The sequence below is a fragment of the Micromesistius poutassou genome (assembly GCF_964030765.1).
Source record: "Micromesistius poutassou genome assembly, chromosome: 6".
In the NCBI taxonomy this organism is placed as follows: Eukaryota; Metazoa; Chordata; class Actinopteri; order Gadiformes; family Gadidae; genus Micromesistius; species Micromesistius poutassou.
The window spans coordinates 5,717,185-5,730,454 of NC_140276.1; the positions used below are offsets into that span (position 1 = coordinate 5,717,185).

Here is a 13,270-nt window from a genome sequence, read left to right on the forward strand (position 1 = left end):
TCTGGCAGAAATGTTTTAAAATTAATACCGTAATCCGTAGTTGGTCAATTGTATTTGTTCCCAAAATAAACTATATTAGACAAAACACGGCAAAGGACCATGAGGAATTATACAAGCTAGAAAATACACGGTGGCCCTGCCTGAGCATGAACCCTCTGTGCCCAAGGCCATGCGGACTTTGCAGTGGCCCAAAACAGATTTTGTTTTGGGGTGGCTACATCACGAAGATCCAAATTGTGTTTAGCACTGTTGACAGCACGCGTCACATGGACCTTCATTACACATGGATTGGCTCTTTTCAAAATCATTACTGACACTTTTGCATGTGGGCCTCTGATCGGACATCTGGTCATGCCAGAGATCGAGGCTGAACAGAAATCTGAATTGAGCATTGCGCTGTAATGTAATGTGCCATAGAAATTATGAGTGATAATAGAGCTGCCCAGATCTTTACTCTGACCTCCAACCACACCAAACACAAGAATCCAACCCCAAGCAAATACTTGGCCTAAAATAACATTCTTCATCATTCTAATAGACAAGCCTTAACCTAACCATTTATAAACTTCAAATTTCGTGGATTTCAACCGTAACTCGCAAAATCGAACAAGTAGTATTGGCCCTAACAGCAGGTAGAGGTACCCCTGTCTCCCCCAGACTGGAGGATTTAGGAATAGACCACTCCTTAAAAAAAATGTTTTGCAGGAAATCATAACCAAACAAATCGATCTTAATGAGTGTAGTCTTTCAAGTGGGTATTGTCTGTGATTTCTGTTTGCTCAAATAGTGGAAGTTCAAACTAAATTGACCTCAGAGTCATAACGAGAAGTCATAACGAAAACAGCCTCTCCTCTGGCTGCCTCAGTCCAGCACCACCCTGTCCTGCCCGGCACAGCCCAGGCTTTGACCTAATGCTATCCTTAGGGATTTAATACAACTCTCAAGAAGATGAAGGAACGAACCTCTTCAATGAAAACCGACAACCTGATTTGAGTGAACACCTAACGTGCAGCAATGTAGCGCGCTTACACAACAAAAAAAACGCGACTCCACCCTATTCGGTCCGTAATGGCCGTTTTTTACACGGTCCGGCAGTACCTCGTAACGTAACGCGGCTCCGCACGGATCAACGTGCTGCCTTTATAAACACTGGAAACACTCGTTTTAAACAACTGGTTCCATAGTGTAGTGGTTATCACGTCTGCTTTACACGCAGAAGGTCCTGGGTTCGAGCCCCAGTGGAACCATTGATTTTTAGTTTATTCCGTTTTCCCGGTGAACATTAGTTTCAACACGTCTTCACACGTTTGCCAAAAACGATGACATTGTTTATTATTAAACCATGTAGACTATGTTTGACCATAGTCGGGTTATTACGTTACTTTATAACTAAACTGTAGCCTTACTGTCCCGACCCACACACGCGTGAACTTGTAATATGTAATATTTTGAGCACGACGTAATGAATTGACATATATTTCTTAAAAATACGGGATAGGAATACTGCAGCGTGTGTGATGAAAATACACTCGATGTATAGGTCTTTAAACTCACCTTGTGTCTCTACCTAATTAGCGTAGCTAGCAAGAAATGTGATTCATTTAGTCAATTAAATAACTTACCTGTTCTGTTGTTTTGTCACAAAGCTGAGGTTGTAGACACGTCTTGTGCCGGGCAGTTTGAGCAGTACAAGCAATTAAACCTGACTAGTTTAAAAAAGTATTCCAGTAGTTTAACGTTACAGTTTTTTATTATAAGAAGTCCGCAGGATTTATGGGTCAACAGAGGGAAACAGCGCCACCTAGTGTCGCATTAGACCTCATCACCACGTTGCCCTGACCACATTGTGCAATGCAACGGCACTGTTTTACATGTATCTCAACCCTGAAGCGTATTGTATTGTTGGTCATTCACTGATGGATTTAGCAGTATAGGTTTATAACTGTGCATTGCGTATTCTCAGCGTTTTGTCCTTGGTCGACAAATGTGAAAACGGAAATTGATTTGATTTGCAGCCTTCGCTTCCTCCTTGTGTTGCACTTGTTTTTGTCCCCAAAATGGCGAATCTAGCGGCTGCAGTTGCCGCCGCGGCGGCGAACAGAGACCCAGCCGTCGACCGCTCACTGCGTTCAGTGTTTGGTGAGTTTCTTTATGTAGCTTGGCGTATGATGCAGTCATTATCATTTTACTAAACATAAGCATTTGGCCAAGGGAGCATGCTACCGAGCATGCTAACGTTGTGCTGCTAGCTAACGAGGTACAGAGAGTGATGGAGTTAGTCAACAAGCATGATTAACTAAATATACACGAATATGAAATATAACGTTACACTTTTATTTTTTGTAGTTGGGAATATTCCTTATGAAGCTACGGAGGAGCAGCTTAAAGACATCTTCTCCGAAGTGGGACTTGTTGTCAGTTTTAGGTGAGTAATACAAAGGTGCGTGTGTGTGTGTGTGTGTGTGTGTGTGTGTGTGTGTGTGTGTGTGTGTGTGTGTGTGTGTGTGTGTGTGTGTGTGTGTGTGTGTGTGTGTGTGTGTGTGTGTGTGTGTGTGTGTGTGTGTGTGTGTGTGTGTGTGTGTTAAGATATAAAGATATAGATGTATAAACCTGATAGAAGTAGCCCTTACCTATATCGATTGCTTGCAGAACACCTTAATTGTCCTACCGGAAATAATAAGTCGTATGACAAACAGCACTCAGTTCCTCAGTCCAATTTGTACATGTGTGTTTTTACTGGGATATAAAAAAAGTGGTTTGACAGTGTAAAACAGTGTAAAAGGTGCTGGTTTGTGTGATCTGGCCCCTAAGACACAAGTCTCCTTGTGAGGAAGAAGTAACCTAAACTCTCTGTTGCTCTAGATTGGTGTACGACAGGGAAACGGGAAAGCCCAAGGGATATGGCTTTTGTGAATATCAGGACCAGGAGACGGCACTCAGCGCCATGCGGAACCTCAACGGGCGAGAGTTCAGTGGCCGGGCTCTCCGTGTCGACAACGCTGCCAGTGAAAAAAACAAAGAGGAGCTCAAAAGTAAGCATCAACTGTTTGTTCTGTCTGTTCATCTTCGGAATAAAGTGTGATTGAAACCCCTGTTTCTAATGCTTGCGGTATGAGTTTAAGTTTTAGTTTAAATAAAAAAAGGGGGTGTCTCAGGAAGGAGGGTTAGAATGTGTTATACACATTGTTGTTGTACCCAAGGCAACTTTGTGATACTATTTTAGTACTGTCGTTGTGGATGTGCATTATAATGAGCGTTGTTGTATATGAAACGCGCTAGGCGTTATACTATAGGTGTCCAGAAGCATAACTCTCTCGGACTCGGAACAACAAAATCAAACACTCTTCCAAGACGGAGCTGTGCATACTCACACACAAGTGTTATACTAAAAGTGTTGGCGAAGCAAAACCGTCTCTCGGACACCGCCAACATCAACCGCTGCCCAGACAGAGGTCCACAAACACCTCACCCCCAGTGTCCCTTACACGTGATGTCGAAGAGTTTAGTACGAGGCACTTTGACGTCACAAAATAATTATTAAAATAATAGTTACCTGCGTTTGGAGCAGAGTGGAACGTTCACAAACTAGTTTTTGAAAGACCGGCAAAAACTTACTCCAGTTTTCTTTTAATGACGGTCTTCATCACCTGGCATATGTTAGACTTACTACCACGTTTAAAAAGACGATTCAAACGATTTTGGTTTCCCCCTCCCCTTTATTACATTTTATCTAATCTTACCGGGACTTTTCCTCTTTGTTCCCTTCATGCTTAGGTTTGGGCACCGGTGCACCCGTCATTGAGTCCCCGTACGGGGACAATGTCCGGTGTGACGAGGCTCCAGAGTCTATCAGCAGGGCGGTGGCCAGTCTGCCCCCAGAGCAGATGTTTGAGCTCATGAAACAGATGAAGGTGCGCTTGTTTCATGTTGCGATAACGGATGGGCGAAAATAGCAGATGTGGAGTTCTTGCATTGTTTCACGTATGACATCGGATGCCCTTTATTTATTTTTAGAGCTCTGCTTTTAGTAAGCTGATGCAATGTTTTTATTTTTTACAGTAATCCCTTCATACACTGTAAATATCCCAGTTGACTTAATTATATTATTACTCAGAGATCTCAAATATGTGTGGCTGTGTACTTCCGCTTAACATTTTAGATGAGTCAATTCATCATTAATTAATAGACCTTATGAGACTATTTTTGTCATGTAGAGTTAAAGTCATAAAGCTGACTTGATTGATTTCAGACGCAGTCTCATTCCGAAGCCCAAAGCCTCACAGATGGTTTTATACGATTCAAATTACATTGCATGTTCATGGGGCGTTAACGTTTAGTCCTGCCCTCTAAACATCCACTATTCTTCAGCTTTGTGTCCAAAACAGTCCCCAAGAGGCGAGGAACATGCTGCTGCAGAACCCTCAGCTGGCCTACGCTTTGCTGCAGGCCCAGGTGGTCATGAGGATTGTGGATCCCGAGATTGCTTTGGTGAGAAGGATGGTCATCGTCGTGCTCTTTTGCTTTATTCCTGCCCTAGTCTGGAGGATGTAGTGTTTAATCGAATGCTACCTTCTTAGGGAAGCTTTGCTCACACAAAGCCCCTGCCTTAGTGCTCAATTTGGTTTAATTGGTTTGGCTTTTTTACGTCATATTTTGAATGTCTACATCCACACTTCTGCATATCAACTTATAAATGTAACTGTTAACACTGACTTCATTGGCCTCAGTGTTTATATCTATTCATGTTGCGTGTAACAGATTTTGTTATTGTTATTTTGCGCATGCGGGTCACACTGGAATCTGAAATGCATCATGTGAACAGCTCAACATTCACTCTGAGCACTAAATAGAATCAAGCTCTCAGGCTTGCAGTGGGACCAAAGCCATGGTGTTCTTGCTTGATGCGCTGTCCTAATGCAGCAGTAGATGGTTCCCATAGTGGAGGAGGACCCTTGTTTTGACCTGGTGACCATTGTTCCTACAGAAAATGCTCCACCGGCAGAACACAGTCGCGCCTCTGATCACCAACCAGGGACCTTCAGCAGCCATTCCTCCTGCAGCCCAGGTGGCCGCTCCGCTGCCCCAGCCACTGCCCATGGTGACGCCTCACTCTCTCTCATCCTCTAGCCCTACCTCCTCATTCCCTCTCTATTCACAGACAGGCAGTAGTTAACATGAGGTTCTGTCTTTCGTTCTCTTTTTCATGTTGTTTTTTTAATCATATTTTCGTTGTGTTTTTTTTTATTCCTCAGCAGACGGGCATGCATGTGAACGGGGCCCCTCAGATGATGCAGCCTCCCCCCATGGGTGGGGGCTCCGGGCCAGCCCCTGGACCAGGACCCGCGGGCCCACCAGGTAACCACCACGCTGTACTATATGTATTGGATATTGAGGACTTATGTTTGAGTGTATTGTTGTTATTAACCGTTTAACTATTTAAGCCTTTTTTGTATTCATGTCATGCCGACCAAGGTTAATAATTGAAAGAACCAGCTGTATAACTTAATATAGCAGTGAGTTTGTCTTCACTCTTGGGTTTGAGAAATTATAATAGTCAGGTAATTATCATTGATTCATTGGCTGGAGAACAGGAATGGGAACAATCTTCTTGAGAGTAAGGCCTCTTCCTTACTTAAACTTGTCTTCCTTGTGTAAAATGGTCACTGTAGACGCAACTGTTGAATATAGTTAATAATTTGGAATGTTTTAAATTTTTAATTAAATTTAAAATGATCATTAGCCAATTATAGTCGCGTTGAGGACATTTTTATCTGGCATTTCTTCTCCTGTTTAGTAAGATTGTGTTTCTTTTGAGTTTTGGCGTAAATGTCTGCTGTTTGCCAGCATGCTTTGTGCTTGTCTAAACTGTGTTGCATCACTAGGTGGCAACATAGCATTGTGTCTGTGGTGTCTTTTGTTAAAGACCGGGTAAACCAAAAATAATTATGGGTTTTGAGTTTATAATACCACAGGAAAATATATTATTAACCACCCTGCCAAATTTGAAGGACTAAAAAAATCGCGAAGTATATAAAATTATGCTTCAAAGTTGATGAAAAATGAGCAGTAATCCCTGGCTCAGGACGGTGGGGGCGTGTGCGCTGCAGGCCAGGAAACCACGCCCATCACCGGAGAGCCAACTGCAAACTGACAATTCAAACCAGACTCGTGAGCGGTAAAACCATAGACGGGTGAAACCACAGAATGCTAGTGCGCGGTTAATGTATTTATACCTAGAGGGCAGCAGGGGGCGGGTTTATGTGAGTATGACCGCTTTACGTAACGCGGTCTTAGATGTAGACCCGCCCATTTTAAACCTGCACACAGAACATTCTCTGAGGCCTAGCTCCTCAAGGAAATGATGAATGGGAAAAATATTTTTTACATGTTTTGAGGGACACATTTAAGGCCTAATTAATATGATAAGAAGAAAAATACTGAATTTGGTTTACCCGGTCTTTAAGTACAAGTAAAGCTTAACAACCATTTAACCCTCCACTATAGAACATTTTAACCATGGCCATCGCTTTTTCTCAAATATATAGTTTTTCTCGCTATTTTTCTCTACTGACCAAATTGTTATGGAGGGAACAGTTCCATGGGTTGAACTTGACTTTATGACGTCTAAACTTTGACAAACGACACTATAACTCCTTGTAACTCCATTCCACAAAGTTCTCCCCTTCCTGACAGCGAGTGCATGTCTAAAAAGTGTGTGTGTGTTTAAAGTGGAGCTCTCATCTCTGAGTCTTGTCTGCTGCTCTCTTCTCTGAGTCTGTTGTCTGCTGTTCTCTTTGCTTTAACGCTGGCTCAGGGAACCTCCAGCATTCTCCCACAGGAGCTTCTGTTCAGGCCGCTGCCGAGCGGCCCCAAGGTACTAACCGCACCTCCCTAGCTCGCGTCTCCGCCACTGCAGCGTAGGCTCGGGCGGTGTCTATAACTTCATACCCTCACGCCTCCCACTCATTTCACCCGGGGTATAGGTTATTTGTGAAAAATTAACACATGGATAATAAAAAAAAACCTGTGAAGGTGAGTTGGGGATAGAAGTGATATTGTCTAGCCTACAATGCTGCGTGTCTGGTAATTCAATTAGCGTACTGAGACAAGTCTTGCTGGGTTTAAAGAGCTCCTGGGCTCATAGGATAGTTAACTAATTATGGGATAATTAATTAATTATTTGGCGAAGTGAATAGTATAATAGTATACTATTCACTTTGCCTTCGGCAAATAATTGTTTTACTATATACTACACGTGAACACTCCAAAAATAAACAACATAACACTTTTTGCCGGGATTTATTTGTTTTTATTAGAGTGGCGAGACAAGTGGGATGAAAACATATATATATATTGCCCAATATCCCGAGATAGCGAACCACTCAAATTGCACCATCTTTGTAATTAGCCTTTCTGTAGAAATATTGACCAAAGGATGGTCCTCTAGGGAGGAGTGCTCGATCGACGGCTTCACTTGGAAGACAGTTGATTAGAAAGGAGTGTTTGTGTATTTTTGACGGTATTTCTAAATGCCTTGGTATACCATCCAAGCCTACTAAAGAACAACAAAGTGATTGTATTTCATCGTTGTTTTTTAGATTGAGCCCATCTCACCAAAAGGCTTTGACCTTTTAAACTTCCTGGAAAACCTTAATGGCGGAATGGCGGAAATGAAATGAATGCCGTGAAACAGATGACTGTGCGACTCTCAGGTTAATGAGCACAGGGTTCGGCCGGTAGCCAGTTTTTCAACACGGCTGTTTTTGGTTCCCATTGTCACCTTATTTGTTTTACCTCTGCTTTTCCATCTCAAGCAGCAATCAATCTGTTAGAGTAGTAGTGACTCAGATAGAAAACAAACCATATAGTGTCACTAAAACGTGACAATGATTCCTTTGTATCGTTAAGCCATATACTTCTCAGAACTTATCTAGGGCCAATTTCATTCAGCTCATTACATGCATGCAATCATTCTTTCATCAACATCCAATTAATGTCATTTATTTTCAGATGAGTATACCTGTGTATCTGATTGCACTGTCTGCATGTGGCTTGTATGGGTAACACGAGCTCGCAAGGCCAAACATGTTATAATATTTTCTAAAGGTGAGAATCATTTAACCGCTTGTGTTCTGGAATCGACTCGCGTGTCCATGGAGGAGAAAAAAACTACAAAGGTAGAAATCAATTCGAGCCATGTTCTCTTTCTTCAAAGTATTTGATCTCGGTGCTGTGCTCCGTTGAGTGCGATTGATTCCTCACCATTCTTTTTCTTTCAAGAGTTACTCCAGCTGTCCATTTACTTGACTCCCGAAAAATGGTCCGCTGCCTTGAGATCATTTGTCCACGGAGCCAGATCCCGGGTGGTTTAGTTTGGTGGGGAAACAAGTTTAAGAATTTGCCAGTGAATCCTTTACATGGCATGGTTTAGACGCGCTGTTGTTGGATGCTTTGAACAGGAATTTGTGTGTGTGTGTGTGTGTGTGTGTGTGTGTGTGTGTGTGTGTGTGTGTGTGGCTTTAATTGTTGGATCAGATGTTGTTTCCGCTATGTTCCTATAGTCCTGACTGTGGCCCTGAATGAGATTAGGGCAGCACAAATCAATATGTTGGATCTGAATTCCCCAGTGAAACCATCGAAAGCCACAATGTTATCCACAGAATCGTCTCTCAGCACCAATCTTAATTTTGGTGCTGTGGACGTTTACAGTAGAAGAACATTAAACTTCTTGCTGTGGTTAAATAGCATTCAACCGTATGACTATTTTTTTCAGGTGTCATATTTAGTAGAAAGAGGTACGTCAGCATATTTTGCAGAATATATTGGTGATGGGATTTTATTGGTAACATTATTAATTCACAATCTGTCAGCATTCACTACAGATATGTCCAGGTAATTTGTATCATCAAGCGAGTTGAAATGTTACACATTATTGTGTCTTGTTTCTTAAAATGGTTAAAGTTCAACATTGACAAAAAAAATTAAGGCTGCATTGTACAAAAGCTGTATCAACGGGACCAAGTTATGTCCTATGACAGTAAGTAGTCCACGTTCAAGGTCTAACCAGTATACTAACCAGTATGTAGCATAGATAATAGTCTGACACCAAGCCTATTCATTTAATCCTCCCAAAAGTTCCAGTGACACCAACTTTGTTTGTTTGGCTTTCTGACTCAGATTCTGGGCCACGGCCTCGCTTTGTGTGAGAGCGACTGAGACTCACTGACTCACTGGTATATCTATCCTGGCGTCTCCCCCTCCAGGGCCAGGTGGGCTGCCCCCCAGAGGCCTGCTGGGAGACGGGCCTAACGACCCCCGGGGCGGCACTCTTCTGTCTGTCACAGGAGAGGTCATCGAGGCCGCGTAAGAGCCGCCGCCTCACCAGCAACCACATGACCACAAAGTCCCCCCCCCCCCCCCCCCCCCCCGTGCACACACTCCGTTCCTGCCTTGAAGTCTGATTAAAAAAATCAGAGGCTTGCCCTCAGTTCTTGAAACAAATGCATTGCAATTCAGCTCACATGGCGCACGCACATCGTCCCAGTTGCACATGAATAAATAAGACTAAAGTACTTGAAGTGATGCGAGGGTCTAAACCAGGGCGGTTTTCATTCATTTGAACCAGACGCGCCGTAGATTTATTCCCCTCAATGACTGATGCGGTGCAGTGATGCTATTAGTGGATGTTTTGGAGAAAGTCCCTGACATTCATCACCTGTCCCCCTTGTGTCTTTGCAGTGGTTACATGGGACCCCCGCCACCCCACCAGGCTCCGCCCATGCACATGGGCCAAATGGGCAGTGGTCCGCCGCCAGACATGAGGGGGCCCCCCCACGATATGAGAGGTCCACCCATGGGGGAACAGAGGAACATGATGGGGGACCCCAGAGGACCGCCCATGATGGAGCCCCGCGGCCCACCACTAGAAAGCAGAGGTAGCTACGGTCAGCCTGGTTTCTGAGAGTCTAGCGCCTGTGTCTTGTTTCAGTACCCTTTCTATACCTGGGACTGGCCTTTTGCTCCAAGCAAGTTGATTTGAAGCCATGCTTTGACATACTGCACTTCCAGCCAATCAGGTTAACGTAACGTCCCCAACAGAGCAAGTTGATGGAGCTTTTTCCGTATCCGGTAGGAAAAAACAGCGAATACGGCTGACTTCTTTTCCTCTGATTAAAAAAAGTCCCAACAGTGCACATTTAGGTTTTACTGTGGTTTTGAAGCATTTCTGCTAAAACTGATGCTGCGGCTGCATTGATACGACGCCAAAGTCCTCTCAAAACCTTTCCAAACCACGGCACCCCTTTTACAGTGATTTGTTTTTCAATGCACCCCAACCACTCAAACTAAAAGAAATGCTTGCAAAAACACTTAAAATGGAGTTTGATCCATGTGGTGTCCACTGTCCCCGTCCCCTTTAGACTATAATCAAACACCACTGATAAGTTTTGTTAACTCGGTAGATAAATAGCTGCAGGGTTGTGCATAGCCGTCTGACATTTGATGTTAGATTATATCCTTGCATCATTCATTACCTGGGCTAAATGGCTGAATGTAATGGGGTTGTTAATCATTTTTCCACATTGTGATACACTTATATTTGTGTAGGCTTGTATGTGTCTTACGGCCCTTGCTCATGTTTCTTCTGAGCACTAGCCAAACGTGGCCGCCTTGACGAAATAAGCTGCAGCCAAACGCTTTTTCAGAGCGCTCCGCCTTTTCTGTGTGACTGCTCCCAACAATCTCAACTTTCCAGTAAGGTACTGGTGTGGTCACCACTCCTTTCCAGGCAACCCATAATATAGTAGACCCGGGCGGGCTCCTTGTAAACAGGTATAATGGAGGATATGACAAATATAGATAATAAAGAAGAAAGCTAACAACGCTGGTCTGTCGTGCAGCGACTGTTATGTTGTCATAGGAACAGAACCTGCTTGCAGCGTGTTTTTATTTATTTTTTCTCTTCCCGCCACTCCTCGGCGCCCTGCCAGCGCTATTCTGCCAGAGAAAGATGCTCTGTGGACACGAGTCCTTAATGAGCAGATCATGCACGGCATGCTGACCTTGTCTGTCGCCTCTACTGCATTATCCGCAACGTGCAACCTTCTCTCACAGTATGGAATGCCTCCGTCGGGCCGTCGTGTCACCGTCTCACCCTCGGTTGGTATTTGAAGTCTTTGTCAATGCCTGTCTCTCCGGAAATGGAAAGGATTCCCGTGTTAAACTTTGGCTCGGGTTCATTGCATTCAGGTCTAATCCACCACAATCAGCTGTGGTCTCCATCAAGCACTCAAGCACTGTGGTTTCCAGGAATGTTCCAGGAACATGCTCTTTAAGGCCATAGTCGAAAAACTAGTATAGAAACTCCCTTCTTTTTACCCTTTTGTTTTTGCATGGGTACGTGTGTCTGTCCAACCTAAGCATGGAATCCTCACACTTATAAAGCATTTCCCCTTCAGCGACGTACGTCACAAGAAGGGGTGGCATTTAACTCAGGCATCTTGACTAAGGGCCCTCAGCTTCCGGGTCCCGTCCTGAGCACCACCATAACCGGGGTCCTCGTTTCAGGTCGTGACCCCAGGGCCATGGATGCCCGTGGGCCGGCGGCCGGGCAGAGGGTTCCCATCGCTGGAGGAGGAATGCAGGGACAAGGTCAACACAACATGGCTGCCAACGTGCCTCCACCTGCAAGACCGGTAAGGGCACTAAGTGTCTTAATTGTTATGCTTGTCAAATGCATCAGTGATCATGTCGCCCTTTCTCCGGATGATCTGTCTTGAGATCTCCTGATGATTTATGATCAGAGTTCAAAATAGAAAGTAGCCTTCCCTTTCGATGGTTTAGAACAGATGCAAAAGTATTATGAAACGCAGCCGGCTAGGGGATGGCTACAAATTGCAAAAAAACATTTTCGCTAACATCAATTGCAAAATAATATTACAGTTTCGTATTTCCAGATGTGTGGGCGTGCCTCTCACACATCTCGTCACCACTTCTAGAAAGAATCGTAGGGTAAATACCGCTAGCTGATGCTCATGTTTTTATCTTGCCTTGCTCAAGGGTCCTGGCGTCCCACAGTCTGGAGGAGGCTTCAGCCCGGGCCAAAGCCAGGTCTCCTCACAAGACCAGGAGAAGGTAGGCCTTACCGCCCTCTCCCCCGTCCTATGTTCTGTCAATACCATTCCTCCTATTCACTCATTATTTTGTGATCTAGAAATGTTTATGAAACTTGACACACTACAATTCAATTTGCGGCAAACTTGACACAAAGTCTGAGCTTGCACGTGGCCTACGTTACGTCCCGGGAGCAGCTGTGACTGATCCGGTTTTGGGGTTGGGTTTTCTTCTCTCCCTCCTGCAGGCCGCCTTGATCATGCAAGTGCTCCAGCTCACCCCCGAACAGATCGCCATGCTGCCCCCCGAACAGAGACAGAGCATCCTCATCCTCAAAGAGCAGATCCAGAAGACAGCTGGAGCCCCTTGACCTCCTCCCTTGCCCACGGTAGGTGGGCTTGTGGTTGTGCGCTGATCATTAGCAACGTAAGGTAAAGGGATGTGTGGGTAATGTTTGGCTGAGTAGCCCCGCGCACACTGTGGTGATTGAAGCCCAATGCAGAGCTTAGATTTGGTACTCAAACTGGCCATTTTTGTCCTTTAGTGCCATTGAAGGCACTAAAGGACACATTGGAGTGTGTTGTGTGAGTATATTGGGACCTTTACCAAGCTCATATTTCTCTTAGTGAGACCAGACATTGCAAACTCTGCACCAATACTCCCTTTGACCTCATGCACTGCCTCAGCCGGTCTGTAATGTAGCCTTTATAGGGACAATGGTGGAAATCAGTGCTTGCACTTTGTCATGTTTTCTATCCCTTGGAGATGTCTGTATAACAAATATACTGTGTTACACATACTTCTGTCTCGTCTGTTATATATTTCTTTCTTTTTTTTTTCTCAGGCTACAAAAAATAATCGTCTCTTTGTGTCGATGTGATGTCCAACCGGTCTGAAGGCGGATGCTCATGCTTGATGGGCTGCATTTTATAGGTTTGTTTTGTTTTTGGGTCCTTTTGGTTTTTGTTTTTTTGGATCCTGGACAGAGATTTTGAAGGGGAAGTTTGTGGACTTTGACATGTGGGACGGCCGACCAAAACTCAGTTAGCACTATCTTGCCGCGGTCATTTTCTTTAAGTCCTTTTTTTCTCCTCTTCTGTAGAAACTGTCTTAACTTCGGTTCATCAATAAAAACTGAAACCTCAACTTTACCCGAAAC

At 44.2% G+C, this 13,270-nt stretch overlaps 1 protein-coding gene and 1 non-coding gene across 5 annotated transcripts; both read left to right on the plus strand.

Moving 5' to 3' along the window:
* The first annotated feature begins 1,174 nt into the window (after positions 1-1,174).
* AC3HAE_019442 (transfer RNA valine (anticodon UAC)) lies at positions 1,175-1,247 on the plus strand. The gene has a single exon. It is a non-coding gene; the product is annotated as a tRNA-Val (tRNA).
* Positions 1,248-1,872: 625 nt separating this feature from the next.
* Positions 1,873-13,262, plus strand: cstf2 (cleavage stimulation factor, 3' pre-RNA, subunit 2). 4 transcript variants are annotated; one of them, XM_084469903.1, is made up of 13 exons: positions 1,873-2,139; positions 2,347-2,425; positions 2,863-3,032; positions 3,775-3,911; positions 4,369-4,488; positions 4,985-5,098; positions 5,253-5,355; positions 9,264-9,363; positions 9,739-9,935; positions 11,566-11,693; positions 12,058-12,132; positions 12,359-12,499; positions 12,956-13,262. In XM_084469903.1, the coding sequence occupies exons 1-12, from the start codon at positions 2,058-2,060 to the stop codon at positions 12,479-12,481; spliced, it is 1,428 nt and encodes a 475-aa protein (XP_084326029.1). In that variant the 5' UTR covers positions 1,873-2,057; the 3' UTR covers positions 12,482-12,499; positions 12,956-13,262. The 4 variants fall into 4 exon arrangements, with proteins under 4 accessions (XP_084326029.1, XP_084326031.1, XP_084326030.1 ...); XM_084469905.1 differs by having other exon boundaries at positions 9,345-9,363; XM_084469904.1 differs by having other exon boundaries at positions 5,256-5,355.
* Positions 13,263-13,270: the final 8 nt, after the last annotated feature.

What these genes read in the sequence shown, in the direction of transcription:
- cstf2 (XM_084469903.1), top strand. Translation starts at nt 2,058, where the DNA reads ATGGCGAATCTAGCGGCTGCAGTTGCCGCCGCGGCGGCGAACAGAGAC. An exon ending in CTCACTGCGTTCAGTGTTTG is followed by an intron (nt 2,140 to 2,346) that starts GTGAGTTTCTTT and finishes TATTTTTTGTAG; the next exon opens with TTGGGAATATTCCTTATGAA. An exon ending in TGCCTCCACCTGCAAGACCG is followed by an intron (nt 11,694 to 12,057) that starts GTAAGGGCACTA and finishes GCCTTGCTCAAG; the next exon opens with GGTCCTGGCGTCCCACAGTC.